This window comes from Sminthopsis crassicaudata, chromosome 2, assembly GCF_048593235.1.
Source record: "Sminthopsis crassicaudata isolate SCR6 chromosome 2, ASM4859323v1, whole genome shotgun sequence".
Taxonomy (NCBI): Eukaryota; Metazoa; Chordata; class Mammalia; order Dasyuromorphia; family Dasyuridae; genus Sminthopsis; species Sminthopsis crassicaudata.
The window spans coordinates 26,863,722-26,889,477 of record NC_133618.1 but is presented as its reverse complement, the minus strand read 5'-3'; the positions used below and the strand labels follow the sequence as shown (position 1 = coordinate 26,889,477).

Below are 25,756 nucleotides of genomic sequence, written 5' to 3'. Positions count from 1 at the left end.
GGGAGAGAGAAAGGGAGAGAAGAGAAGAAAAATGGATAAAGATGAGATAAGTGATAGAGAAGGAAGAAAAAGACAGAGAGAAGGAAGAGATGGGGAAAAGGGATAGAAAAGAAAAAGACAAAAAAGAGATTAGAAAAAAAGATAGAAAAGGAAGAAAAAGACAAAGAGAAGAAAGAGATGAAAGAGAAAAGGAAGAAAGAGAAAAAGATGAGGAAAAGATAGAAAAGGAAGAAAAAGAAAAAAGATGAGGAAATAAGAGAAAAGGAAAGAAAAAAGATGCAGAAGAGATAGAAAAGAAAAAGAAAAAAGATGCAGAAGAGATAGAAAAGGAAGAAAAAGAGAGAAAAAAGATGAGGAAAAGAGATAGAAAAGGAAGAAAAAGACAGAGAGAAGGAAGAGATGGAGGAAAAAGAAACAGAAAAATAGGAAAAGATGGAGACAGAGAGTTAAGCAACAGCTTGAGAGCTATCCCCAAGGCCACGGAGCCCAGCCCCTGGAGAACTGCTTGAGTCTGTGCCCGGACCACCCCTCTGTAACCTGCGAAGGGACAAAGACAGAGCCACTGCCCAACCTTCCCCGCCCCCTCCCAGGCCCCCCCTCACCACATCTGTGTAGTTGTCGCTCATGTAGATCCACTGGCCTCCGGGCAGGCGAGTTTGGTTCTCAAACACCTCCTCCACAAAGCTCAGGTGGCCAGCGTCCGCATCATGCAGCAGCCTGGCCAGGAAAAGGCCGGTCAGAAGGTGGCTAGAGCCTCTCCAAAGAGCTGCTTATGGGAGAAAAGCTCTGCCCCCTCCCACCCCAGAGCCTGCATATGGACCCGGGGCCTGACAGAGAGGGAGGCAATGAGAGAAACAGACAGAGACAGAGAAGGGAGAGAGAGACACACAGACACACACACAAGTATGGAAATGGTCCCTGGTACTGGGCAGCCCCTATCTCCAGCCACCCTGCCCAGTCCCCCAGGCCTCCCCTGCCCAGACTCACGTTTTCTCGGGGCTCACGAACCAGTCCCCGGCCCAGTCCCAGCCCGCCGAGGGGCCGGAAGCTGTCTTTGGGCAGCTTGATCTTGCTGGTGACATCGGAGAACTTGGGGTAGGTGAGCCCCATGGTCCCCCCAAGTGCCCATCAAGGCCAGCTTGGTCTGATTCTCGTACTAGATGAGGGCAAGAAAGAGGGGGCATAAGCCTAGAGGGGGAGGGAAGGGGAGCCCCCGGGCCTGAGCCCCCGCCCACCAGGAGAAGGAGAGGAAGAAGAAGCTGGGGGTCTACTCACAGTTTCAGCAAAGACAGAGAGCTTCCCTTCGGCGAACTTGTTCAGCTCCTTTTCATCCACCGAGAGACCCAACCAGAGCTGGACTCGGATCTGGGCCGGCATCTTGGAGCCCTTCACACCCTCCATCGGGTACTGGACACCAAAGCAGAAGGAGAGAAAACCAGAGCTCCTTAATCCAGCCTCTGCCCAGCCAGAGCCCCCCAGGATGAACCCTGGGCACTCTCCGCTGCCCTCCACAAGCTCGCGGCTCCCTGTGACGTGTGCCCTGGAGCAGCCACCCTGGCACAGCATGCCCTCAGAGGACCACCCGCCGCTCCTTATCGAGCGGCTCCCACGTGCTGGGCCCAGGCCGAAGACCACAGGGGGACAGTCCCTGCCGGAGGAGTCTCTACTTGGACAACAGAGGACCCACAGAGAGGAAACGTCCCTGACTCAGCTGCAGCCCCAGAGGTCCGTGTCTGCCCTCGGTTCCCCCATTCTCCAGCCCATCATTAACCATTCAGAGTAAGAGAACCAGGGCTCGGCCGAAGGAGCACCGGGTCTGGCAAGACAGAACCTGGCCCTTGCTTCCGGCTGCTGACCTGGGGCAAGTCACTGAAGCTCCCAGGCAACAGGGAGCGGGGCAGCGGTCAAGGTCAGGAAATCTCCCTCCTCCAGTCCCAACTGCCCTCCTCCCCTGCTCCCAGGGCGGCCTTTCAGGAGAGTCAGGGCCGGCCCCGCTTCCCCCGGCCCGACAACGGCCAACGTCTCACAGGCTGAGACCCCAGGGATGGAAACAGGTAATTCTAAAGTGTTCTAATCGCACGTGCTCGTGGTCCAGGCCATTCCTGTGCGCACCGGCGCTGCTCCAGGGGCTCTGGATGCCCAGAGGACAGTAATAAGCAGCTTTCACTAACTGGGGCGGCCGGCCGTGCTTTCACACCGAGCCCAGAACCGGACTGGGGACGGCTTCGTGGGGCAAACGCAGCCCCGGCACTCGCAGCTGCGGGCCCTGGGCGAGTCACTGAACCCTGAGCCTGTTTCCCCATCCATACAAATCAGCTGAAGGAGCACACGGCAAACCACTGGGATCATGGAGAGTCAGACAAGACAGAAAACAGGCGAACAACCAAGATTAATTACATAGTAACAAGGCCGCTCTTTAATGTTCGCCAGGTATTTTACATTGTTATTTAGTTTGAGCTTCACCAAAAAAACCCTGGGAAGGAGTTATCAATATCAACCCCATTTTACAGATGAAGACACTGAGGCAGACAGAAATTAAATGATTCGCCCAGATGAGCACAGCTGGTATCTGGCTAGTAAATGCCCTCAAGGAGCTTCCATTCTGTTGAAAGTCAATAAATATGTGCCAGACAGGCCACTTCCCGGGGCCTCAGCTGCCGGCCTTGCCCCTTTCGGACTAGAGCAACCTCCATGGGAATGGAAGCTCCCTTAGGGCCGGAGCGCTCTCATTGCTATCCCGGCATTTAGCACAGCGCACAGTAGGCGCTTAATGCCGTTCCCAGGTCACTGACTCACTCGTTTAGGGCCAGACCAAGCCAAAGGGCCTCGGGACCCCGGGCGGCCGTGGCCTGGCTCGTCCGCACGCTCCCTGAGTCTCGGAGCCGGACCCCGTGCAGAGAGAGTCTCCCTGACGGCCCCTTGGGGAGGCCCGGGACGGGGCCGCCCCCTCCCAGTTCTCCGGGGGGGCTCCCCTTATTTAACCCCCACCCTCACCGCCCCCGTCGGCCTGAGCAGCGCTTGCCCCCCCCCCCCCGGGCAGGGAGAGGCCGCTGGCCCCGGCGCCGCCCGCACCCCCCACGCCACAGGCCTCCGACTGCGGAAATATCCCCCATCACTCATTCTCTCACTCATCACTCGGGGCCCCCTCCCCCCCACCCGAGACGGCTGGAATTCCCACCCACCGCCGAGCTCCCGGCCCCCCGCCCGCCGCTCTCCCAGAATAGCTCCGACAGCAGAGACGTCTCCTCGGGCTTCTGCTCTCTGGGCTGCGGATCATTTTTTCCGACCTCTGCTGAAGTGGAGAAACCCAATGTTTTTCTGGTCTCTGCTCCCGGCCAACATTTTTCCTCCGTTTACTCAGGGCCGAGAAGCCCGGGAACCGCGCGGGGAAGACTCGAAGGAACAATTTTCCCTCTATTTTTTTTCTCACACTCGGAGCCAGGGTAAATTTTCAGCTGAGGTTTCCCTGACGCTGGGGGGCCGGGGGGGCCTGAGTCCCTGCCGCCAGGATCCACGTCACGAGCCCCTTTCCCCAAAATGTCACCCTGAAGGGGACCCGAGAGCTCCGAGTCCAGCCTTTCTGCCCCTTCTACAAGGGAGGAAACTGAGGTCCAGGAAGGGTTCAGCCCAGGGCAAACAAAAGGAAGGATTTGAACCCAGAGCCTCGCGTGCCAAAGGGGGAGCTCTTCCTCCCATGGATGTGCCTCTTCCTCCAGGAAGTCTTCTCTGCTTAGCCCCTGCCCTGCCCTTTGGAGGAGGCGGCGAGCTCTAGAGACAAGCGCTGACCTTAGCGTCCCAAGATGCCCCAGCGGTCCCTCCCTTCCTGGCCGGTGACCAGAGGCTCCTCCGCAGACCCTGGTCTCTTCCTCCATGGAGGAGAAGAGTCAAACCCAGTGGGCCCTGATGTCCCGCCAGCTCGGCCCTTGTGGCGCCCCTCCCTTTTCCCCTTTCCCATCCGCCCTTCCCTTCCCCTGTCCCCACACGAGCCCAGCATTCTGGTGTCCAAGAGCCCCCAGCCCTCGAGCCCTGGACGGCAGACCAGCACCGTGTCCTGGCACAAGCTCCGGGGGCCAAATCCTCTGGTTTTCTCCCTCCCTGAGCACCTGCTCATGCTGAGCGGCCCCGCAGACCCCCCAGGAGGGCAGCAGGGGTGCAGAGACGCTGAGGCTGGTGGGCCCGAGAGCCCCAGGGAGGGGGCAGGCAGCCCCTGAGGAGAGGCGAGAGGGGCTCTCACAGAGGCTGGGGGGGACCCCAATGCAGGCAGACCCCCCAGTGGGGAAGCTCAGCAGGGAGGAGGTCTGGCCCAGCCCGACCCTCCAGGAGGGCCCCCAGGGTGAAGAGGGGGCCACAGCCCCCTGCCCTCTGAAGCCCCCAAGCCAGGAGAGGAGCCCTTGACTGCGACCCCCAGGGAGCCTCCCAAAGGCGGCCTGCGGTCCTCCTGCAGGCCTCCAGGACAGGACCATGGAAGGCTTTGAAGCCAAAGGGCTTGAGCTCAGATTCTGAAGCTGCCCCTCCCTCCCTGCGGGACAGCTCCTTCCTCATAAGTTCAAACCTGGGTCTCCCTCCCTGGGCCTCAGTTTACCCCTCTGTAAAATGGGAAGCAGGCTCAGGTGACCTCTGGGACTCCTAATTCTAACACACGAGGACCCCACTGGGACTTGAAGGTTTGGGGGGCTCTCTGCCCTTGCTGCCCAGGTGCCTGCCTCCCCCAAGCCCCCGGTCTCTGGACCCTTGGGGGGCACGAGGATCCTGGGGCGGGGAGACTTACTTTCAAAAAGATGGTCTGCAGCTTCCCACAGTTCTTGCCGCAGCGCCGGGCCCCGGCCCTGGAGAAGAGGATCTCGTGGGCTGGCACACGGTGGTAGGCCACGCGCTTGTCCCCCTGCAGCATCCAGATCACCACGTCGGGCAGGCTGTTTTGGGGCTGGGAGGGCAAGGAGAACAGGGGGCATGATGGGGGGGAGGGCCAGGCAGGGCCCCCAGCCCCAACAGCCCCTCCCTCACCCGGCCCAATCCCAGCCACCTGCTGCAAAGCCCACGTCCTCCAGGAAGCCCTGCCCTTGGAACTCATCGCTCCCCCCCACCCAAGAGACCCTCCGGCCCTCCTCCCCAAATTGTTTCCTGAGACGAGCGGGCCTCGCGGGCAAGGGCCGGGCTTGGGCTCCTTCAGGAGGGGCCTGAGAGCCCCCTAAGAATGAAAAAAATTCCAGAGGGCAGAATTAGAAGTAGGAATGGAAGTGACGAGAGGCAAGATTTAGTCTCTGCAATGGGAAAAGAAAAGTCTTGGAGAAAGGAGTACCAGGAATGACAATGACAAATGCCGGCATTTATGTAGTGCCTGCTGTGTACCAGGTGCCGCGTGCTGTGCAAATATTATCTCCTTTGCTCCTTATGACCTCCCTAGGAGGGAGGTGCCGTTATTATCCCCACTGTACAGATGAGGAAATTTGAGGCAATGAGTTAAGTGATTTGCCCACAGTCACAGCTAGATTTGAACTCTGGTCTGCAGCTCTCCGCTGCCCCTAGAGAGCGAGCGCCAAGGCCAGAAAAACCGTCTGACGCGCACTAGCTACGTGACCCTGGGGGACCGCACTTGATTCCAAGACTAGTAAGTTACAGAGAGGATGCCCACCTGCATTAGTGAAAGGCATTCCCACACCTGGGAGTCCCTGGATCCCTGTCCCGATGAGCAAAAAACATTTCCCAGTAATTAGAGCTACACCAGTGAAACCTCAGGTCCGATCTCTCCGGACTCGACGGTCTCCATGACGCTTCCAACACAGGGCCTGCTGAGCGGCCTCTGGCCCCCGAAACACAAGCAGGACCTTGCCCGTGTCCTCGCCCTCCCCCACAGTGCACAGCACGGGCCTAGGCACGGGAGGAACCCAGGACGTCTTTATTTTTAATGACAACTGATTTCCACACGGCCCTCAAAGGCTTGATCCCATAATAACCCTGCCGATGCCCATTTTACAGATGAGGAAACTGAGGCCGATGGGGTCCACACAGAGAGGAAGCGTCTGAGCCTGGCTCTGGACTGGAGTGTTTGGACAAACAGGCCCGCTCCTCATGCGACCTCCCACCTCCATGTCTTTGCTCAGGCTGTTCCCCACCCCTAGGATGCCCTTTCTCATAGAACCCCTTCCTTCCTCCAAGTACACCTAGGGGCCTCCTTCTCTAGGACACGAGCCCCATTTTGTGGCCCCCCCTCACTGTATCTCCACCCAGTTTGTGGGAGAGAAGCCGGGGCGATAAACTGCACAGGGGCAGGCTCACGGCGTGACTAAAATGGGAAATGTTTAACTAGATAACTAAAAATTCAGTAAAGAGAAGGTTAATTTGTGGTTTTCTGGGTCAACCGGCAGCCCAGAGGGATGAGCCTGATAGCCCTGGAACCAAGGAAGACCTGGATTCGAATCCTGCCTTTGACCCCTATGACAACATCATCCTGGGAGAGAAACAGCTACAGGCTGGGGCTGCTGAGTGGCGCCAGGTCCTGAACCGGGAGCTCCTGGACCCACCGTGAAATCACAGGCCCAGGCAAAGGGAGGACGATTTTGTACACACTTAGCTCCGTATGTAGCTCCCTCCCAGCACAGCTCCAAGGCAAGGGCGCTGACTCCGGCACCTAGCACACAGCACCTAGCATACAGATGGCGCTCCATAAATCCTCATTGGTTTGGCTCTGATTGGGGTTCAATCTGTAAGTCTTCTCCAGCAAAGATGACGGATAAGTCATCACCAGGATGAGGGAACAAGTTATGACCAAGATTGTTTGATAGGTTCTTACTAAGTGCTAAGTCGGTACTTGACAACTCTCTAGTTCCGGCCTTTCCCGGGAGTTTTACTTGTGAACTTCTGGGGAGGAGCTTGCATGCTTAGGAGGAGCAAGTTCATTGGTTGAAGTAATTTTTCCCAGAAGCCCTTGCGTTATCCCACGCCCATTCTCTGGGAGGATAAAAAAGGGCGGCACTCAAGAGATGGAGAGTCTTGTCTGGACCAGACTTGAGGAGGCTCTCTGGAGGGAGAAGTCTCTCCTCTAGACCAGAGAGCGATCGGCAGTCTCTGGAGACAAGAGCACGTTACAATTGGCGCCCAACGTGGGGCAAGGACTTTTGCTTATCCTGACAAGGACTTATTCTGAGCCCTTCAGAGGAGCTAGCCCGGACCTTTGCACAAGATCAGGGGGTTCTATGACTTGCAGCAGAGAGGCAACAGGCACTTGTATAAAGAGCCTACTATGTGCCAAGATCAGGGGGTTCTATGACCTGTAGCAGAGAGGCAATGGGCATTTATATAGAGGGCCTGCTATGTGCCAAGATCAGGGGGTTCTATGACCTGTAGCAGAGAGGCAATGGGCACTTATACAAAGAGCCTACTATGTGCCAAGATCAGAGGGTTCTATGACCTGTAGTAGAGAGGCAAAAGACACTTATATAAAGAGCCTACTCTGTGCCAAGATCAGGGGGTTCTATGACCTGTAGCAGAGAGGCAATAGGTATTTATATAGAGAGCCTACTATGTGCCAAGATCAGGGGGTTCTATGACCTGTAGCAGAGAGGCAATGGGCATTTATATAGAGGGCCTGCTATGTGCCAAGATCAGGGGGTTCTATGACCTGTAGCAGAGAGGCAATGGGCACTTATACAAAGAGCCTACTATGTGCCAAGATCAGAGGGTTCTATGACCTGTAGTAGAGAGGCAAAAGACACTTATATAAAGAGCCTGCTATGTGCCAAGATCAGGGGGTTCTATGACCTGTAGCAGAGAGGCAATAGGTATTTATATAGAGAGCCTACTATGTGCCAAGATCAGGGGGTTCTATGACCTGTAGCAGAGAGGCAATGGGCACTTATACAAAGAGCCTACTATGTGCCAAGATCAGAGGGTTCTATGACCTGTAGTAGAGAGGCAAAAGACACTTATATAAAGAGCCTACTATGTGCCAAGATCAGGGGGTTCTATGACCTGTAGCAGAGAGGCAATAGGTATTTATATAGAGAGCCTACTATGTGCCAAGATCAGGGGGTTCTATGACCTGTAGCAGAGAGGCAATAGGTATTTATATAGAGAGCCTACTATGTGCCAAGATCAGGGGGTTCTATGACCTGTAGCAGAGAGGCAATGGGCACTTATACAAAGAGCCTACTATGTGCCAAGATCAGAGGGTTCTATGACCTGTAGTAGAGAGGCAAAAGACACTTATATAAAGAGCCTACTATGTGCCAAGATCAGGGGGTTCTATGACCTGTAGCAGAGAGGCAATAGGTATTTATATAGAGAGCCTACTATGTGCCAAGATCAGGGGGTTCTATGACCTGTAGCAGAGAGGCAATGGGCACTTATACAAAGAGCCTACTATGTGCCAAGATCAGAGGGTTCTATGACTTGTAGTAGAGAGGCAAAAGACACTTATACAAAGAGCCTGCTATGTGCCAAGATCAGGAGGTTCTATAACCTGCAGCAGAGAGGCAATAGGTATTTATATAGAGAGCCTACTATGTGTCAGGTCACTGTGCTAAGCACCCTTTTAAAAACAAATGTCTCCTTTAGTCCTAAAAGTCTCCCCTAAGGTATCATCCTTGAGGAAACTGAGGCAGACACGGCCTCCAGCGGCCCCGGGCGAGGGGAGGGGTCTTCGCGGGGTCAGAGCAGCGGTCTCTGGCTCTGTGGCCCAGACGGAGACAGGAGCCATAACCCTGGTCTCAGCAGGACCGGGTCTAACCACTGCACTAACCAGCTGCAGCCGGAGCTGCTTTTCGCAGGGAAGGAGGCCAAAGGGAGCTCTGGAGGATGAAGTTTCTGGAAGCCTTCCTTGGACCTTGGAATCCTCCCGACTTCTAAGCTCCCCAGTCTTGGGAGACTGAATTGCTCCGGAAATTCTTCTCCCCAGCCTTCCCTCCCCCTCCCTCCCCCAGCATGGACTGCAATAAATCAGCCGCTTCCACCATCCCCGCCCCCGGCCCACCAGCCTGTCTGCTGTCCCCCCAGGAGGACCAGACCCCGCCCCACGCCCCTCTGGAGAGACCTTCAGGCTCTGTGCCTCAGTTTCCCCTCCCACAAAATGAGAGGGGCTTGGACCACCTGCCTTCTAAGCGCCCTCACGGCTCTCAGTCGGGGGCTGTCCCCAGGACTTCCGTGGGACTTCCCTCAGAGAGAGGAGGCCCCAGAGAGAGAAGGCCCCAGAGAGTGAGGTGCCCCCAGAGCCCCCAACCCCAGAGAGAGCAGGCCCCGGAGCCCCCGACCCGCCCGAGCTACCTCGTCGGCCAGGGCCCGCAGCCGCAGCAGCCAGTCCTCCGCCTGCTCCAGGGCCGCCATGAGGTCGTCGCGGGCACCGGCGTGCTTCAGCTCCAGGGCGGCGTGCACGATCTGGCTCAGGGTGCTGGTCCGCAGGCGGTACAGGTAGAGGTCCAGGTGCGTGGCTGCCGGCTTCTCCCTGACGTCCACCAGAGGCTGACTGTGCGCAGAGGGAGAAAGCGACGCGTGAAGTGCCCCTCCGCCCTCCCGGCAGAGCGGCGCCCGGGCCGGGGCAGCGTTCGTTTGGCCGAGGTGCCAGCGGGGAGCGGCAGGAGGTCTTTAAGGAGCCCCAGGAAAACGTAGTTTTTCACAAGGTTTACAAAGTGCTTTCTCCATAAAAGCACAGGAATGGGCGCTCCTGCGGCGTTATTGTTCCCGTTTACAGATGAAGAAACTGAGTCTCAGAACCCAGAGGGAGACTCTTGGCCAGTGGGGCTGGACCCCCCTTGCGGCTCCAAGTCCAGCAGGCCCCCGCTGCGCCTCGCTGTGGGGCCCCTCATGGAGGGGGCGTGAGCTTAGTCAGGGGTGCCTGGGTTCGAATGCTGCCGCGGCCCAGAGGCGCGAGCCACTGCAATCTCATCTCTGAAATGAAGGCTCCTTAGAGCTAGAATGCATCTCTATCCCCAGCACTCAGTGCACAGTAGGTGCTTCATCAATGTTTCTTTGATATAGTGCCTACTATGTGTAGAGCATTCTACTTACTTGGCACTTTACAAACATGATCCCATTTGAGTTTCACAATAACTCTGGGGGAAGGCACTATTATTATCCCATTTTACAGATGAGGAAATTGAGAGAAAAGCTGGACTACTGACTTGCCCATAATCACCAGCCAGTAACTGCCTAATGCCACATTCGAACTCACAACCCAGGTGCCAAAGGGCCGGACACCCCGCAGTCGCTCCCACATTCACCCAGTAAGTTCCACATCTGGTTTGACGATGAAACGTGCGGGTCCCCGACGAGCCGCGGCAGACAGACCGGGCAGGTTAATGGCCAAGAACCCCGCTCCCCACAGGCCCCTCCGGGGATCCCCCCGACCCCGAGCACCCCCAAGTGGGTGAGAAGCACATCTCCAGACCTCAGGGGGAGGCTCTCTCCAAACAGAGCGGGGCCCCCTGAGGGGAGTGGGGGAAACCTTTGCTCCCCATCAGAATCGAGGCTCCCTCTGGGGAGGGGAGACCACAAGCACCCCAAGTCCGAAGCGTCCCTATTGGGAGAGGGGCTGCAGCCTCCGGGGGAGCCTCCCTGCCCCCCCTGCCTGGCCCCCCCAGCGGAGGCAGCAGAAGGCCCGTCTGGGCTCCCCGCTCCCGGCTCCACACTGATTTATTTCCCTGCCAAGCTCCCCGAGCGATGCAGAAGCAATTACCGCCCGAGCGGCACCAGCGCCCGCGTCCGCCCCAGACGCGCCGCCTTGGCAGCCGGCGGCCGCTCGACATTTTTCCTGTTATTTTTTTTAATTGAATTTCAAAAGGGGCGGACGGGGAGGGGGGCCGAGCGCCAGCTCCATCCCGGGAAACCGGAGCCTGGCTCGGGTCACGTAGCTCGGCCCGGGCTGGCTCGGAGGCTGTGGACTGGGCTGGGGCGGGGGTCCTTTCCGGAGGGGCCACAGCCCCTGCCAGGGGCCCCACCCGCCAGTGTGGGAGACGGGGCCGGTGCGGGGAAGCCCCCTGGAAGGAGAAGCCCGCGGCGGTGATTTATGTCTCCGGGGCCGGGGAGGCTGGGAGGCCGGCCACCGAGGGGAGGCTGTCAGGGAGGCCAAGAGCCCGGCCAAGGCTCTCTGAGCAAGCGCCCCCCAGTCTAAGGAAAGCCCGGGGGCCCAGGAACACTGGGGGGAGGGGGGGAGGGCAGTCAGCCCTCTGTTATCTGCGGGGGGGGGGGGGGGGGGGGCCGCAAAGAGAGGGGCAGGCACTGCCAGAGGTGTCTGGGCCCAGAACGTTCTGTCTGGCTTCAGGATCGGGGCCTGGGGGGGGAGGACGCCTCAGAACAGTCCCACAGGGTGTCGGGACCGGGCCCAGAGCTCTGCGCCTCCCGTGGGACCAGAACTGCCGGCGCACCAAGGACTGGGGGAGACGCAGGCCCCGCCTCCGGGGAGCCCCGATCTACCGCGGCTGAGGAGTGAGGGAGACAGCAGGAAGCCTTCCAGAGGGAGAGAGGGAACTCCTGCCCCCCCAGAACGGCAGCTCCCTGGGGGCGGCGCTCTTTGCCCCCGCGCCCCCCACGGGACCCTTAACCAGAGCTTGTTGGAGGGTTCCTGAGTGGGGAGTCAGAGCATTTGCTGCGGGACCTTCCACTGCCCCCAAGGATGGACGGCTGGCACATGGGCATCGGCCGGCACGTGGGCATGGGCTGGCACATAGGCACTGGCTGCCCGGGACGCCTCCGCCTCCCCCACCCCGGCTGGCTCCCCAGACGGCTCCTTGCCCATAAGTCCTCGCTGCCCCGTGGGATTCCTGAATGAGGGAGAACCCGGCCTGCGGCCCCTGCAGGTGTGGTCCTGCATGCTCCCATGCCAGGGAATCTTCTCCCATCCCCCACACCCGACGCTCCCCCAGGCACAGCTTTACCTGGCAGAAAGGCCTGGGGGGCAGAGCTCGGGCTGGCCAGAGCCCCTGCCTCGGGCACCCCCCCACTCTCCCACACCCAGCTCCGAAGCCTCCCTCGCTCCCTTCCCTTCCGCTCCAGCCTTCTTTCCACAGACTCAAGGTGAGGAGGGAAGGCGCTAACCATTTAATGAGCACCTACTGTGTGCCCGGGCACTTGCTAAGTGCTTTATGGATGCCATCGCCTTCCCTGCCTCCCAATCCAGAGCTTGCCCTCTGACCCTTGACCCTGAGCCTGCCCTCGCCACCTCCCTTGTCACTGAGAGACTGAGACCCCCGCCTGGGAGGGGAGGGAGGAGCAGCCCCCCCCCAGGGTGGGGGAGGGGGGCCAGGGGCAGACCCGGGCTTCTCTGGAGACCCCAGGGGTCCTGGATCAGAGACCTAGCGCTGCCCCTTCAGGGACTGGGTCTGGCCGCAGCGGCCGCCGGGATGTACGCGGCCCCCAAACATCCCCTCTCCGACCCGTGCGCGTGCTCTGAAGCCTCCGAGAGCACCGGGAGGGGGGCGAGCTCCCTTCGCTCCCTGCTAGGAGGGCCTGGGCATGGGGGTGAGGGGCGTGGGGGGGCGGGGCAGGGGGCGGGGCGGGGAGAGGAAAGCAACAAATACCTGCAGTCAGAGATGAGGTTGTCAATCACCTGCGCCACCAAGGCTTCGAGGTCTTCTGCCAAGAAGTGAGCCTTGAGGGCCACGTGCACCTGATTCAGGCCGGCTTCCTGGGGGGGAGGGGGGCGAGGAGGGAGGCGGTGACCCGCAGGCCCAGGTCCGACAGTCCCCGCCCAGCGGTGCGCTGCCCCCCCCCCCCCCCATTAACTGGGCGCCTCTGGGAGTGCAGCAGGGCCCGGCCTGTCCCCAGAAGCTCTAACGCTGATAGGGGCCCGTCTCACTCTGGCGCTTTAAGGCCCGGGGAAAGTCTCACACCGTCCTGGGGGCTGAGGGAGGGGCCTTTCCCTGGGGCCCCAAACCTCCTCCCTCCGCCTTTAAAGACCCCAGTGGGTTTTCTCGGACTTCGCTGCCTGGGCCGGGCGGGACACTGGAGCCGGGGCGGGGCAGGGGGCTCTGTGCTTGGACCAGGCCGGGGCTTGGGGAGCCGTGCCGGGGCAGGTGGGGGGGGAGGGGGTGCGGGGAGCCGGGGCGGGGCAGGCCGGGCCCAGGCGGGGGGCGCAGGAGCCGGGGCCAGGGCAGGTGGGGGGGGAGGGGGTGCGGGGAGCTGGGGCAGGGGGGGGGTGAGGGGAGCCGGGCGGGGCAGGGGGGGGGAGGGGGTGCGGGGAGCTGGGGCGGGGCAGGTGGGGGGGAGGGGGTGCGGGGAGCTGGGGCGGGGCAGGTGGGGGGGAGGGGGTGCGGGGAGCCGGGGCGGGGCAGGTGGGGGGGAGGGAGTGCGGGGAGCGGGGGGGGGGGGGGCGGGGGGGGCAGGTGGGGGGGAGGTGCGGGGAGCCGGGCGGGGCAGGCGGGGGGGGGGGGGGGAGGGGGTGCGGGGAGCCGGCCGGGGGCAGGCCGCGCCGGGGGGCGCCGCTCACCAGCTGGTCGGCGATGCTCAGCAGCTGGTTCTGCGTGTCCATGCGGTGGCTGATGTCCTCCCAGTACGAGGACAGCACGACCACGGGCTTCACGTTGCCCCAGGGCAGGTAGTAGTAGTGACATCCTGGGGAGCAGAGGGGAGCAGGTGGGACGGAGCGGGGGAGGGGAGCAGAGAAGGCCCCGCCCTCCCGGAGCTGGAGCCCGGCACGGGACGGCCGGGAGGTGTTGGCCTTGGCATCGGGGCGCGGCACCAGCGGAGCCGGCCCCTGCCAGCCTTGCCCCAGAGGCGGCCCAGGGCAGCGTCCCTGGTGGTTTGGGCCAAGTGCCCGAGTCAACAATGGGCAGCTGGTGGAGAGAGCGCCAGAGCCCTGGCCAGCTGTGCCCCGTCCCGGCGTGGGCTCCTGCCGCCCTGGTCAGGGGGCAACGGGAGGGGCCAGCACTGGCCGGAAAAGCGCAGCCTCGGGCCAGCGGGGGCAAAGGACAAGAGGATCCCATCAGTAACGGGCCGTGAGGATGGAGAGCAGAGAAGGGGGCGGAGGGGCTGCCGACGCCCACCAGGACAACGGTGACAGTAACAACCCGGTCTGCGGGCCCCTGCAGGGGCACAGGCGCCCCGGGCACCGCGGCTTTGGGCCCGTGGCCAGTGCGGGAGCATTTGCACCCTGGTATGGACAATCACCCCAAGCAGGGCCCGGTTACTGCTGCTGGAGCGCAGGCGCCCTGCACCTGCAGAGAAGGGCTGTTAAGTGCACCCGCATGCACCGCAGGTCAGAGGGCACGGGGTCAGGAAGAGCCAGGTCAGGTCCTGCCTCTGACCCCCGGTGGCTGTGTGACCCCGGTCATTCATGGAGAGAGAGAAGAGAAAAGAGAAAGGAGGGAGAGAAGGAGGAAGGGAGGGGGGGAGAGAGAAACAGAGACAGACAGACAGACAGACTGAGAGGTAGAGAGACAAGGGGGGAGGAGGCAAGTTCCAAAAGGAGACCTGAGCCCGGGGAGGGCGGGCTCTCCTGCTCCCCCTGCCCCCCCCCATCTTGCTCTCCAGAGCCCAGGGCAGAGGCCCCAGGGGCAGACACTGGAAATTCTATTCAATGAGCACCTACTATGGGGGGGGGGGGGGGATAGAAAAAGAGCCACAATCGAGGAGTCCCACCAGGCCAGCCCGGAACACGCAGGAGGACTTGGAGTTCAAGGCCTGGGCCGGGCCCTGCCCCCGCCCCGCCCCCACCTGGGGGGGGGGGCTCACCATCGAAGACGGCGCGGCTGTACTGGGTGGTGGAGGCCAGCGGCAGGCAGGTCGTGTCGAACTTGTTCCCGTAATTCCCGATGCTGACCTCGAACTGGATGGCGTCGTCCACGTCCTGCAGCATGGTGGCCGAGTAGAAGGTGGCGAACAGCGAGTACTTGCGCCTCCTGAGGTACTTCTGAGGGGGACAGGAGGGGTCAGGGCTCACTGCGGGGCCCACACAATCCCCCTCTCCCCCCGCCTCCGTGAGGGAGGGGGCGGCCTCCCTTGGCCCGGACTGAAGCTGAGGGGACCTGGGCCTGCCCACACGGCTCCTGCTGAGAGGGAAACTGAGGCCCTGAGGGCGACAGCCCGGGGTGGGGGGCTCCCTCCGTCCTGTCCCCCGCTGAAGGCAGAGCTGGGAGGGGCTCCCGGCTGTCAGGCCAGGGTCTCGGTGAGGCCGGGGGATGGGCCTGCGCCCCGCTGGGGTCAGAAGGACCTCCCTTCCTTCTCTGAGGCCCTGGGGGGGGGGGGGCTTGTCCAGAGTCACCAGCTGAGACCTGGACCAGACCACAGTGTGGACGAGGCTCCAAACCAGTGGCCGCCGCTGGTTCCAGTTCTGCCCCCGCCACATACTGGACGGGAGACCCTGGGCAGGATCCTCCGCTTCTCCCCTGGGAGAAGGCATCCCCACACTGGGAGTTCCGACGATGATGGTGGTGGTGGTGGTGGGTGAGTTTCAGAAAGGCAGCCTTAGACCCCTGAGGACCCGAGTTCATGACCCGTGTCTCACACCCACGTGACTCTGGAGAAGTCTCTTCACTTGTAAGTGCCTCAGCAGGTGCCGATTTGCATCAATGGAAGGAATTTCCATATTGGGAGTTCCTATGCTAATGATATCGGGTTCTCCCCCAAAAAATTTATAATATTCCTATTATGTAAGTAAACACAACGACTGCATCTCATATTCTTGCATCACTTTCCATTTTAATCACCCCATTCAATCACCACAATTTTAATCCCCACTGGGCATGGCAGAACCAGAGCTCTAGACCCTCCTGATTTGACAGATAACAACAGGCTGGGGAGATGAGGACATTGCCCAAAGTCAGGCAGGTCACAAGGTCCCAAACCAGGATTCGAACCCAGGACCTCGGACTCCTCACACTAACTGGCAAAGCAAACCAATGCCCACAGGACTTTTTCAGAGTGGTCTGGAATGTTCGCAGAGGCCCCGAGCCAACGCCCTCTCCACCCCCTTGTCCGGGGCGGACCCCAGGGGGTCCCCTTTCTGATCCCATTGCTGATACCTCCACTCGCAGGATGTCATCTCCATGAATGTCGTCCACCCGCTGTTCCGTGTGCTCCACCAGCTTCGTCTCCAGGGACACCAGGAGCCGGCCCCGATAGGCCACGCCTTCTCCCTGGGAGGAAGGAACCGGGTAGCTTGTCCACACTATTTGGGAAGGGGAGCCGGACTAATGGGGGAGGGGGCGTTCAGCTTGGGGAGGACTTAACTGTTCAACAGAGCCCATTTTGAGGGGCGGTGAGCCCCCTGAGAGCCCCGAAGGTGAATTCCCAGTCCCCATCCACCATCTTCTCCCCATGGTCGTTCATGAGAAGAACCACGTCTGGTCAATGCCCAAAGTGAATTCAGAATCAGCAGATCCACGCCTTCTGCACGGGAACGTGGATCGATCATGTGACCTTGCCTCAGCTAGCCCCCATGCAGGTGAGAGGGTTAGAGCAGCGGAGGTCCACCTATATTTGTGACCCTGTGAGCTCCCTGATCCACAGGCTGAAGCAGGAGCTCCTACCCCGGTCATTGGCCAAAGGTTTAAGACACAGAGTCGACTCTTGAGCATCTTATTTTTTAAGTCAAGGAGACCCACGCCCAAACACGGACCCTCTCAGGCACTCAGCACTCTGATAGACAGAAGCGTGAATTTGCACACTTAGCCTAGAAATCCCGCTGGTTGTTCCTGCCTTGATTTGGGCATTTGCATTTATCTGAGGACAAAAGAGGAAACCCCTCCTGTCTGTGTCTTCGTGGCCGTTCCACAGACAATTCCCCCACTTGTGACGGGCAGGGAGTATGTGTCAAGAGCAGAAGAGGAGGGTTTAGGCTGAAGGACCAAAACCCAGCTGAACCAAATATAAAATACAAAAACAATCAAGACATCCAGGAGAACAGTCCTCAAAAGGCAAGGAAAGGGGAGTGTGGAAAGGAATTGGCTGGCACATATGTGATGAGTTGGGCCTTCGGCTCAGGTGCTCTGAGAATGGGGGTCTGGGGGCTTTAGCTTTGAGCCAGGGCAGGCCCCTTAGATAGATCCCCAAGGCCGGGGAGAAGAAAGAGGGGAGGAGACACCTATGCTTTAAGTCAGAAGGAAAATCGGGTGAAGAACCAGGAAACGAAGTCGGGTTCCTCAGAAAATCCAGGAAAGCCAGACTTAGGCCCGAAAAGGAGCAGCTCCTGGGGTCAGACAGAGGAGTCCGAGGGAAGTCTGCACCCAGCCACTCCAATGGGACAACAGCAGCGCTTGGCGCAGTGTTTACTGACTGATTCTCTAATTAAGCTTGTGTCTGGCCAGCCCCTGTTCCAGAGGGATTTGGGATACCCAGAATGGCCAAAGGTGAACACGAGAGGATGTCTGTTTGGGTCTGGGCCTCCTACTCTTAAAAACTACAATGAAAGGTTTGAGAAATGCAACACCAATGGCATTGCTAGTGATGGTTCAGCTGGCGAGGAGTGAAATGGGGAACACTTGAGGGGAACTGGCCGCTGTACCCGAGGCAACAGCCCCAGGAAGAAGCCATCTTTTGCCTCTTTTTGCATCTCTTTTGTGACTTTTTTGCTTGGCACAGTGCCTGGCACACAGTAGGTGCTTATTATTTATTAATCGGTTAGTGGCAGAAATACATCATGGCCAGGAGCTAACGGATGTGTCCTGGTGAGTTAACTCATCTCTTCCCTGCTGGATAGCCCTGTCGGGAGTCCCCAAGAAAGGTCTCCACCCCTCCCCTTATCCATCCTCAACACCATACCTCCTGGCTGACGGCAGCCCCAGACTCACCTTGCCTAGATTGAGCTCCTCATAGGGGTCAGGAAAGCCAGTGAATTCTCTGGGACTGCCATAAAGGTTCACATAGCAAGGTCCAAAAGTGGGGAGGAAACCCAGCCCGTCGTCAACTAGGAAGCCACAGGAGAGAATCAGTCAGAGCGGAAGTGGAGAGAATGGCACACTGCTCGACTTTGGCCAAGCTCCCGTTGCCGTCCACTTTGGAGAACCTCACATCCCCACCCTCACTCCCCATCCCTGACCCTTAGCCGCCAAGCCCTCCTCCCTCCTTGGCCTTGACCCCCAATCTTTATCCCCCAAGTCCGAATCACCAGCTTTTGTTGATCCCCCCTTCCCTAGGCCCTAGGCTCTACCCAAAGTCTCCATCAAATCCTAGCTTGGTCACCTCCCTGAGGCTGTCCCTGCCCTATGTCCCATGCGAACCCCTCCCTTCTGGATCATCGCCCTCCAGGCTTTGGGGTCAGCTGGAGAAATTATTAAAGCAAATGATGCTAATTTCAGATTTCAGGCCAGATCCAGCCCCAAGAGGCCACGCTACATGGCCAGATGGTCAGGGGCCTAAGGAAAGACTGCATCCTACTCCTAGGAAAAGGAGGGTCTCTCTGCTCCTCAGGGTCATGGTCTTTTGCTCCCTGGAAGAAAGGTGAAGAAGAACTGCAAAGTCGCCCAATCTCCACAACTCTATTCTCTGGATACCGGCCAGGTTAGGAATAAAACTGGGAACAGATACTCTTCTACACTATCTCTTTGGTGTTAAAGTCAAAAATTTCCAACTAACACTCATGTTTAACATTTATTCATTCGTTTCCAGCCTGGGGCTTGAGCTGCAACATTCTGGCAGCGCGGATGGACCGGGTTCCCCCTTTATTGAGAGAGCAGTCGTAAGGGAAAGCCATAATCCATGTCCTCGATCCCAAAGGCAGACAAGAGTCGCAATTGGAACATCCTTATGTACATAAGATGAAACCATTGACTTCTGAAGGAAAGCCTAAAGAAAGCTTGGCCAGAGAGCAGAAATATGGTCGAAAGTGGGACATCGGGTGGCAAGTAACAGCTACTTTTGTTATTATTATTAGCTGTTACTGTAGCTGAGAAGAGGAAGATGGCCATGGAGGCTGTAGTGATGGGAATCCCAGCTTTCGGCCGCCGAGAGCCACGATGCGCTCTCGGTGGGGGGAATAGGGAGGCACAGGGCACCTTGCCTGGGCTGACACGGTCAGGGTTAAGGACCTGCTGCTGAGTAGAGACTAATTTCATCCTAAGGAAGGGAATCCCGGCTGTTCCCAAGAAAGCGAGATTTCCCTAAATACTGAGACGATGTCCACTCTCCCAGACCAGAGGTCTCTTTAAGGGCGAGTGCTTTGCCTCCATCCAGTGGGCAGCAGCAGGGGGAGGAGGGGCTGGCATGGGTCACTCCTGGCCTTCCAGAAGGGAATAAGACCTGGGAATGGCGATCCCAAGGGGAGGGTTCAGCACTGTTGGTCATGGCTATCTGCTCAGTGAAAGGTGGAGCTAAGGGGAACCTGGGGCATTGGGGGAGGGAGGCCCACAGCCTCAGGAAAAGCCTCGGCATATGGTGACTGGTCAGGACGGTGTGGAAGCAGCAGAGAGGGCCTGGCTTACGGGAGCGGACGTCCACCTTTATAAGTCCGATCGGGCCTCCATCCCCCAGGGGTCTCGGCCATTGGCTGCAGGAATCCCTGCCCTGTTCTCTCCTGCTCTCTCAGGGCCCAGAGGTGCCCCATCCTGGCCACACACCCATGGCACTTGGAGAATGTTGTTCAGAGACAGGAAATTCATTAACCTCCATCTGGACCCTAAAACCTCAGGGGACCAGATTCACTGAGAGGGAGGATGGAAGTGATTGGGGGTCACCCAGTGGGCCCCAGAGAAACAGTCCTGCCCTCCTTTCCTGCCCTGGCCCAAGAGGGCATCCAGTAAGTTGTGAGCTCCTTGGGGACCCAGCTGGTCCCTTTGTCCTTTACTGCTGCTGTCTCTGTTCCCAGTGTTTACAAAGACCGGCCCCTAACTAGAGAAAAAAAGGCCATCGGGTGGAAATGGCAGGGGAAGGGACAAAACTTCTGTTTAATCCTGTACTTCTCTCCCTTGTATCCTCAGGACCCGGCCCAAGGCCGGTGCTTAACGGAAGTCTGGGGTCCCTGTCTCCTGCCCAGACCACCCGACCCTGAAAAGGATGTCGCCCAGCACCCTGCCTGCCCTGAGCCCCAAAGAGCCCCGGCCCGAGAACCCTCCTCCCCAGCGGGAGGCAAGCAACGTACGGTCGGAGGCACGGTAAGGGCTGGCCACCCCGGGCGGCTCCTCTGAAGGACAAAGAAATGGAGAAGAGGGTTAGCGTGCTCGTGGGGGAGCCTGTCATCGAGGGCAAGTTACAGGAATGCATGCGCGGACAGACGGGCAGCAGATGGACAGACAGCTGACTGGACAGATGGATGGACAGACAGACAGGAGCAGGCTCATTCAGCATGTCTAAGACAGCCCCACTCTCCATCCCACCCCCCGCCGCGGGCTCCTGCACCTGCTCATTCCGCTTAGACCAGGTTCTCACACATCACAGTGTCTGGCACCCAGTAGGTGCTGAATAAGTGCTTGATCGATCTACTCTGGCAGACCCTCCCACGGCCCCTGTTCTCCTCCCCGTCCTTTGCACTCACCCATCCCTGCCCTTTCCCCTGCTTTTATAGCAGTCACAGAGCTGGAGAAATTGTTACACGCCCAGGTCCCCAGGAGAGCTCGGATTTGAACCCAGCTCCCAGCCCCCAGTTCTGATGGCTTTTCCAGGCTTCCAAGGCAGGGAGAGTTGGAAGCCAACAGTGGAATAACCTTTTTTACATCCTGGACTCCTCTGGCAGGCGGTCCCAGAAGGCCCCGGACCCTCCTCAGAAGGATGTTTTTAAATGCATCAAATAAAATCTGCAGCATTACCAAGGAAACCCGCTGCGTGGAAATTCGGTTACCAAAATACTGAAAAACAAGGTCCGAGACCCCTGGTCGCGTCCAAGCAGCTCATTTCGCTGGGAGGAAAATGAGGCTCTAAAGGTTAAGAGCCTTCCCTGCCGTCCCCGGGCTGGGGCGCGGGCCTGGCTTTCTGGCCTGAATGACCCGTCCCACGCAGAAGCCAGGACGGCCTCGGTTCCAGGGAGTCTCCCCCCCGGCGCATTTACGCACGCTTTCTGCTCGTTAACCGGGAGGGAGGCTGCCCACGGGGGCCGAGGGGCCGAGCGTGAAGAGCCCCCGTGCACGTCAAGAAACCGTGACGAAGCAGCCTGGAAAGCAGGGCCGTGAGTCACTCGGAAAATGGAGCTCACGCGCCCCAGCACCACGTTCGTCCTCCTCCCAATCTGACTCAGCCGAGACGGACCGGGGAGGCCGGCCCCGAGGGGAGCAGAGCATTGCCAGAGAGAAGCTGGGCACTGCCAGAGAGAAGTCGGGCACTGCCAGAGAGAAGCCAGGCACTGCCCGAGAGAAGCTAGGCACTACCAGAGACAGGCTGGGCACTTCCAGAGAGAAGCCAGGCACTGCCTGAGAAAAGCCGGGCTCTGCCAGAGAGAAGCTGAGCCCTGTCAGAGAGAGGCTGGGCACTGCCCGAGAGAAGCTGAAGCTAGGCACTGTCAGAGAGAGGCTGGGCACTGCCCGAGAGAAGCTGGGCACTGCCCAAGCCGACAGGCATGGCCGGGATCCAGTCCCAGCCCCACCTCCCTCTTTGGTCACCAAATGCTACCCAGCTCGAGGGTTCTTAAGTCCCAGAAGTTGCTTTTTTAAACCTGATGCCTGAATGTCTAATATCTGTATAAGCCACTGTAGTTCATGCATTTAAATGTGATTCTGAGAAATCCCGAGGATGCAGATCCTTCAGGGATCCCCACGGGACACAGCCCCAAAAGCCCCGAGAACCCCTGCCCTGGGTGTGAGAACACCCCCGCCCCCAAACAACCCCTTCCCTGCTACCACACGCGCTGCTTATTGCGTTTATGCTGCATTTTCACTGGCAGACGACGTTGCTCCCCCATCAGCAGAACGTGGGCCGTTCTCTCCTGGCATTCCTCCCACATTTGGGGGGGTTAGGACAGAGCTAAGGAGTTCCATGGGCAGCGGGCGCTCCCAGGGACAAAACTCCCTCTCCCAGACAGACCGGGAGCTGCCCCTCCTCCGGCCACAAGGGGCTCAGGACACAGAGACTGGTCTCTGCCCCCCGGCACAGAAGGGCCCGGAACCTGTCCTTGGTCCAAGGAGCTCTGGGAGAGGAACGGCCCCCCCAGTGCAAGGGGGTCCCTGCTCCGCACCCCAAAGGGCGCACAGAGAGGCTGAGGGACTGGCCAAAGATCCAGCAGGGAGGAGAAAGCCCAGGGCCTCCTGGCCTGAGGGCGCCCCTGCCCACTGCGCCACTGCCCATAGCTGAGCCGGAGGCTTGAACACACACGTGGTCCACTGAGCCAATCGGGCCGACTGACCGGCCAACCTACCTCCCGAGGCGGCCGGAAGCTCCAGCGGGAGAACAAGCGGAAAGGGCTTGGAAGGGTGTTAGGGGGGATCAAGCAAGACCCTCCCTCACAGCAAGCTGCCCCGGGTTAGTCTGGCAGGAGCAGCCACGGGTGTACTTAGAGGAATTAGTTGGTAGAGAGGAGTCGCTGGTTAGGAAGAGCCAGCCCAGGTCTGCAGCAGGGATACCGTACCTGAGGAGGGAAAAACAGAGGAGCTCCTTTCAGAGGCGGGGTCAGCAAACCCGAAAATTCCTCCTCCTGCTCCCCTTCCTCCTCCTGCTCTTCCTCTTTCTCCCCCTCCTTCTCTACCACCTTTTCCTTCTCCTCCCCCTCCTTCTCCTCTTCCTTCTCCACCTCTTCTTCCTCCTCCTGCTCTTCCCTTCCTTCTCCTCCTCTTCCCATTCCTCCTTCTCCTCCCCCTCCTCTTCCAGGAAGCCCACCCAGATTGATCCTGAAGCAAGACCAGGCTCCCTTTCTCCATCGCATCCCATCTCAGGGAGGAGCCCTTCTCCTTGGGCTGTACATGATGCAAACCCTAAATCCTGGTCCCACAGCTGGGACTTCAGAAACCCCCGAGGCTTCCCTTTACAGAAGAGACCACGGAGCCCCCCCCCCCCAGCCAGGAACTGGCTCTAGAGGTGGAAGAGACCCCAAGTCCCACCCTCGTATTTTACAGAGGAGGCTGCGGGCTCAGGGGGTGACCCCCCACTCCCTGACCTTACAATCATGCTCTGACCACTGTCCCTCATGCCTCCCAAACTCCCCTCTGTCTGGTTAATGACTTTTCTCCATCTGTCCGTAAGTCTGCCCGGCCCAGGCTGGCATGGGGGAAGGGTGTTCCGCTCCCCACTTCCTGTTTCATCTAGAAGACCCAAGGCCCATCTCTGGACCCACCCACGGAGGCTGGAAGGGTGCGGCCCCCAGAGAGCCCCCCATCTGGCCCCCTTCCGTGCTGAGGGGGGATCCCGCCACTGATTCGCCCCTTCCCTTCCCCACGGGGCTGAGTTCTGAGTCCTCGCTCCCTCTTCCTCCTCCCTCCTGGAGAGCAGGGCCCATCTCCTGAGCACGAGCCACGGCTCTCGGGTAACGGACGGCGACGACCAGGACAGGGGTCATGGGGCTGGGTCTCTAAAGGAGCAGGGTCAGGAGTGAGTGCGGGGTCACCCTCCCTGAGGTCCCAGCCTCGGTCTGGCGCCTCTCTAGGATGGAGAATTCAGGGAAACCTGACCAGCGCCCCGGCTCCCGACCACGGGGACACGAAGGAACCGAGCAAGGCCGCTGAGGCTGGGGAGCCACGGGCAGGGGCTGCCAGAGGAAGGCAGGGACTTTGGGGGAGAAAAGGCAGCTTTGGGAGTAACTGGTGAAGAAGCTGGCACGGGACCGACCGTGGATTTATGGGCAACAACTTAAACAAAGGAGGGACTGGGGCAGGTGCCCCTAGTGAGACCTGGGAAATAGACACTTGCTTGGAGGCTGTAAATCTGACTGATGAGGCTCTAACCCAAGCAAGGGGCAGGAGGGGGAACCGCCCGTGTGGATATGGCAAGCTCCTGGCACCCGGCAGGACAAACGGCCGGAGAGAGGCGCTGATGCAAAGGCAGGAACCGCTGAGGAGGAGGTGGTGGCAGGAACCAGAGGCCCCCGTCAAGGCGCCAACCAGGTGCCAACCAGGAGACGCAGAGCCGGCCTCAGAAACATGGGAGACGTGGTGGGCCGGCGCAAGGAGGAGGGGCAGAAAATGAGAGCGAGACGCCCCCAAGAGCCCAGCTACCAGGCCAGAAAACTGGAGCTCGGGGGTCAGCAGGAGATCAGGGCCACACTAAGGCTGCCACCCGCATGGTGCTTAGGGGGCAACCGGGCTGCTCAAGGAGGGGCAAACCTGCCCCCGTCAGAAAGGGAGGGGGTCAAAGCGCCGCTGCCCACCAGCAGTGGGACCGGACCCTCCATCGCCCTCTTGGACCCACCAACAACCTCTGCATTTTCAGGATGGTTAAAATAGGGAGAAGGAAGGAGGGAGGGAGGGAAGGAAAGAAGAGAGGGAAGGAGAGAGGGAGGAAGGAAGGAGGGAGGGAGGGAGGGAAGGAAGGAAAGAAGGAAGAAAGAAAGGAAGGAAGGAAGGAAGGAGGGAGGGAGGAGGGAGAGAAAAAGGGAGGGGAAAAGGGAGGAAGGGAGGGAGAGATGGTCGCAGGTTTCTGTCTTCCAGACTCCCAGGAACAAGTGTGACCCTCCTGGGCAAGAACAATGCTCAGCAATGGGGGGGGGGGGGTCACTGCTGCAGCTGTAACTGTGAGCGAGGAGGAAGCAGATTCAGCCTCGAGCTCCTGCGGAATTATTACAAACAGACCAGGCCCCGTTAGAACTTGTTGCTAATGAGGTCAAGGTCACAGGTCTGAAGGCCATCTGGAAGAGGCGGCTTCTCACCGAGGGGAAGGCCGGTCTGGCCACAGAGCCCCCGAAGCCCGGCCACAGGCTGACCCCTCACCCTGCCCCCAGACTGACCACTAATCTCTGTCAATGGCTGGACTGGCCGCAGCCCCAGCCTGGGCTGCTCGGCCACAGCCATACGTGGGCCGGGCTGACGTCAGAGAGGGCCCACCCCCATGGGATTCCCGGTGCTTCCTGACGTCACGGCGGAGACCTCCCGGAATCTTCCATCTTTCTCCTTCCAAGCCCGTCTGAGAAGCGCCCCCCGCCCCGAGGGCAGCCCCCACTCCGTCGCCTCCTCCCCCTCCCCCTCCCTCCCCATAAAGTGCCAGGACAGAGCAGCTGGCAGATCACACCCAATAAAAAGCCCTAATCACTCCCAGTCTCCCTCCAGAAGCCCCGAGAGAGGAGGCCGGATCCCCAGCCCCGAGGCCTGCCGGGACGGGGACACCCAAAGCCTTCCTGCCCGTCTGCAGCCAACCTGAGAGTTCCGTGGGGCTTAAAGCATCCCCTCCCACCCACCGGCCCCCACAGGATGAGGGGATAACAAGGGGAGAGCGCAAAGGGGGAGGGGAGGCACCCCACCCTGAGCCTTCAGGCCTCCATCACCATTTCTCTTTTGGTAAAAAAGGACAATTTCCCAAAGAAAACGCCATCCTCCCATCCCCCCTCTTTCTGCAGATTAACCCCCGCCCGAGAGACAGACTCCCAAGAACTAATTACATCCCGAGCTCCCCCTCCCCCCAGCTCCCCCTCTGCCCACCAGCAGGGAATTCAGACTCATTAGGCCATTAGCCTGATCCAGTCGAAGAAAGGAGGGGGGTCATGCTGCAACACCTAGGAAGGTCAGAGAGAAGCGCAGCCCTGCTTCTCCACACCGGGAGAGAAAGGGGAGGCTCGCTGGCTTCTGGAGGAGCAGCCTTTGTTTACTTATATGCAGTCATTAAAATATCAGAGACTTTCTAGAAAACCAATTACTCTTTCAACTCAGTCTCTCCCAGCAGCGAGGGAGCATCTGAGAAGAGCTGTCCATTGTCTTAAGGAGGGCGGTGGGGGGGGGGGAGAACCTGAGCCACCAGGGGGGCTATAAGAGACAGGGGTCTGCTCGTTCCT

The 25,756-nt window shown here is 59.5% G+C and overlaps 1 protein-coding gene across 1 annotated transcript in view; it reads right to left on the bottom strand.

The window, feature by feature from the left end:
- Positions 1-25,756, bottom strand: part of DYSF (dysferlin) — a 233,162-nt gene that overhangs the window by 95,050 nt on the left and 112,356 nt on the right. Inside the window, 13 exon segments of the mRNA XM_074285534.1 lie at positions 603-717; positions 988-1,040; positions 1,042-1,116; positions 1,118-1,156; positions 1,276-1,407; positions 4,769-4,924; positions 9,259-9,457; positions 12,507-12,613; positions 13,415-13,539; positions 14,659-14,836; positions 15,948-16,061; positions 17,715-17,830; positions 20,000-20,041. Of these exon segments, the coding sequence (XP_074141635.1) occupies positions 603-717; positions 988-1,040; positions 1,042-1,116; positions 1,118-1,156; positions 1,276-1,407; positions 4,769-4,924; positions 9,259-9,457; positions 12,507-12,613; positions 13,415-13,539; positions 14,659-14,836; positions 15,948-16,061; positions 17,715-17,830; positions 20,000-20,041 (1,451 nt within the window).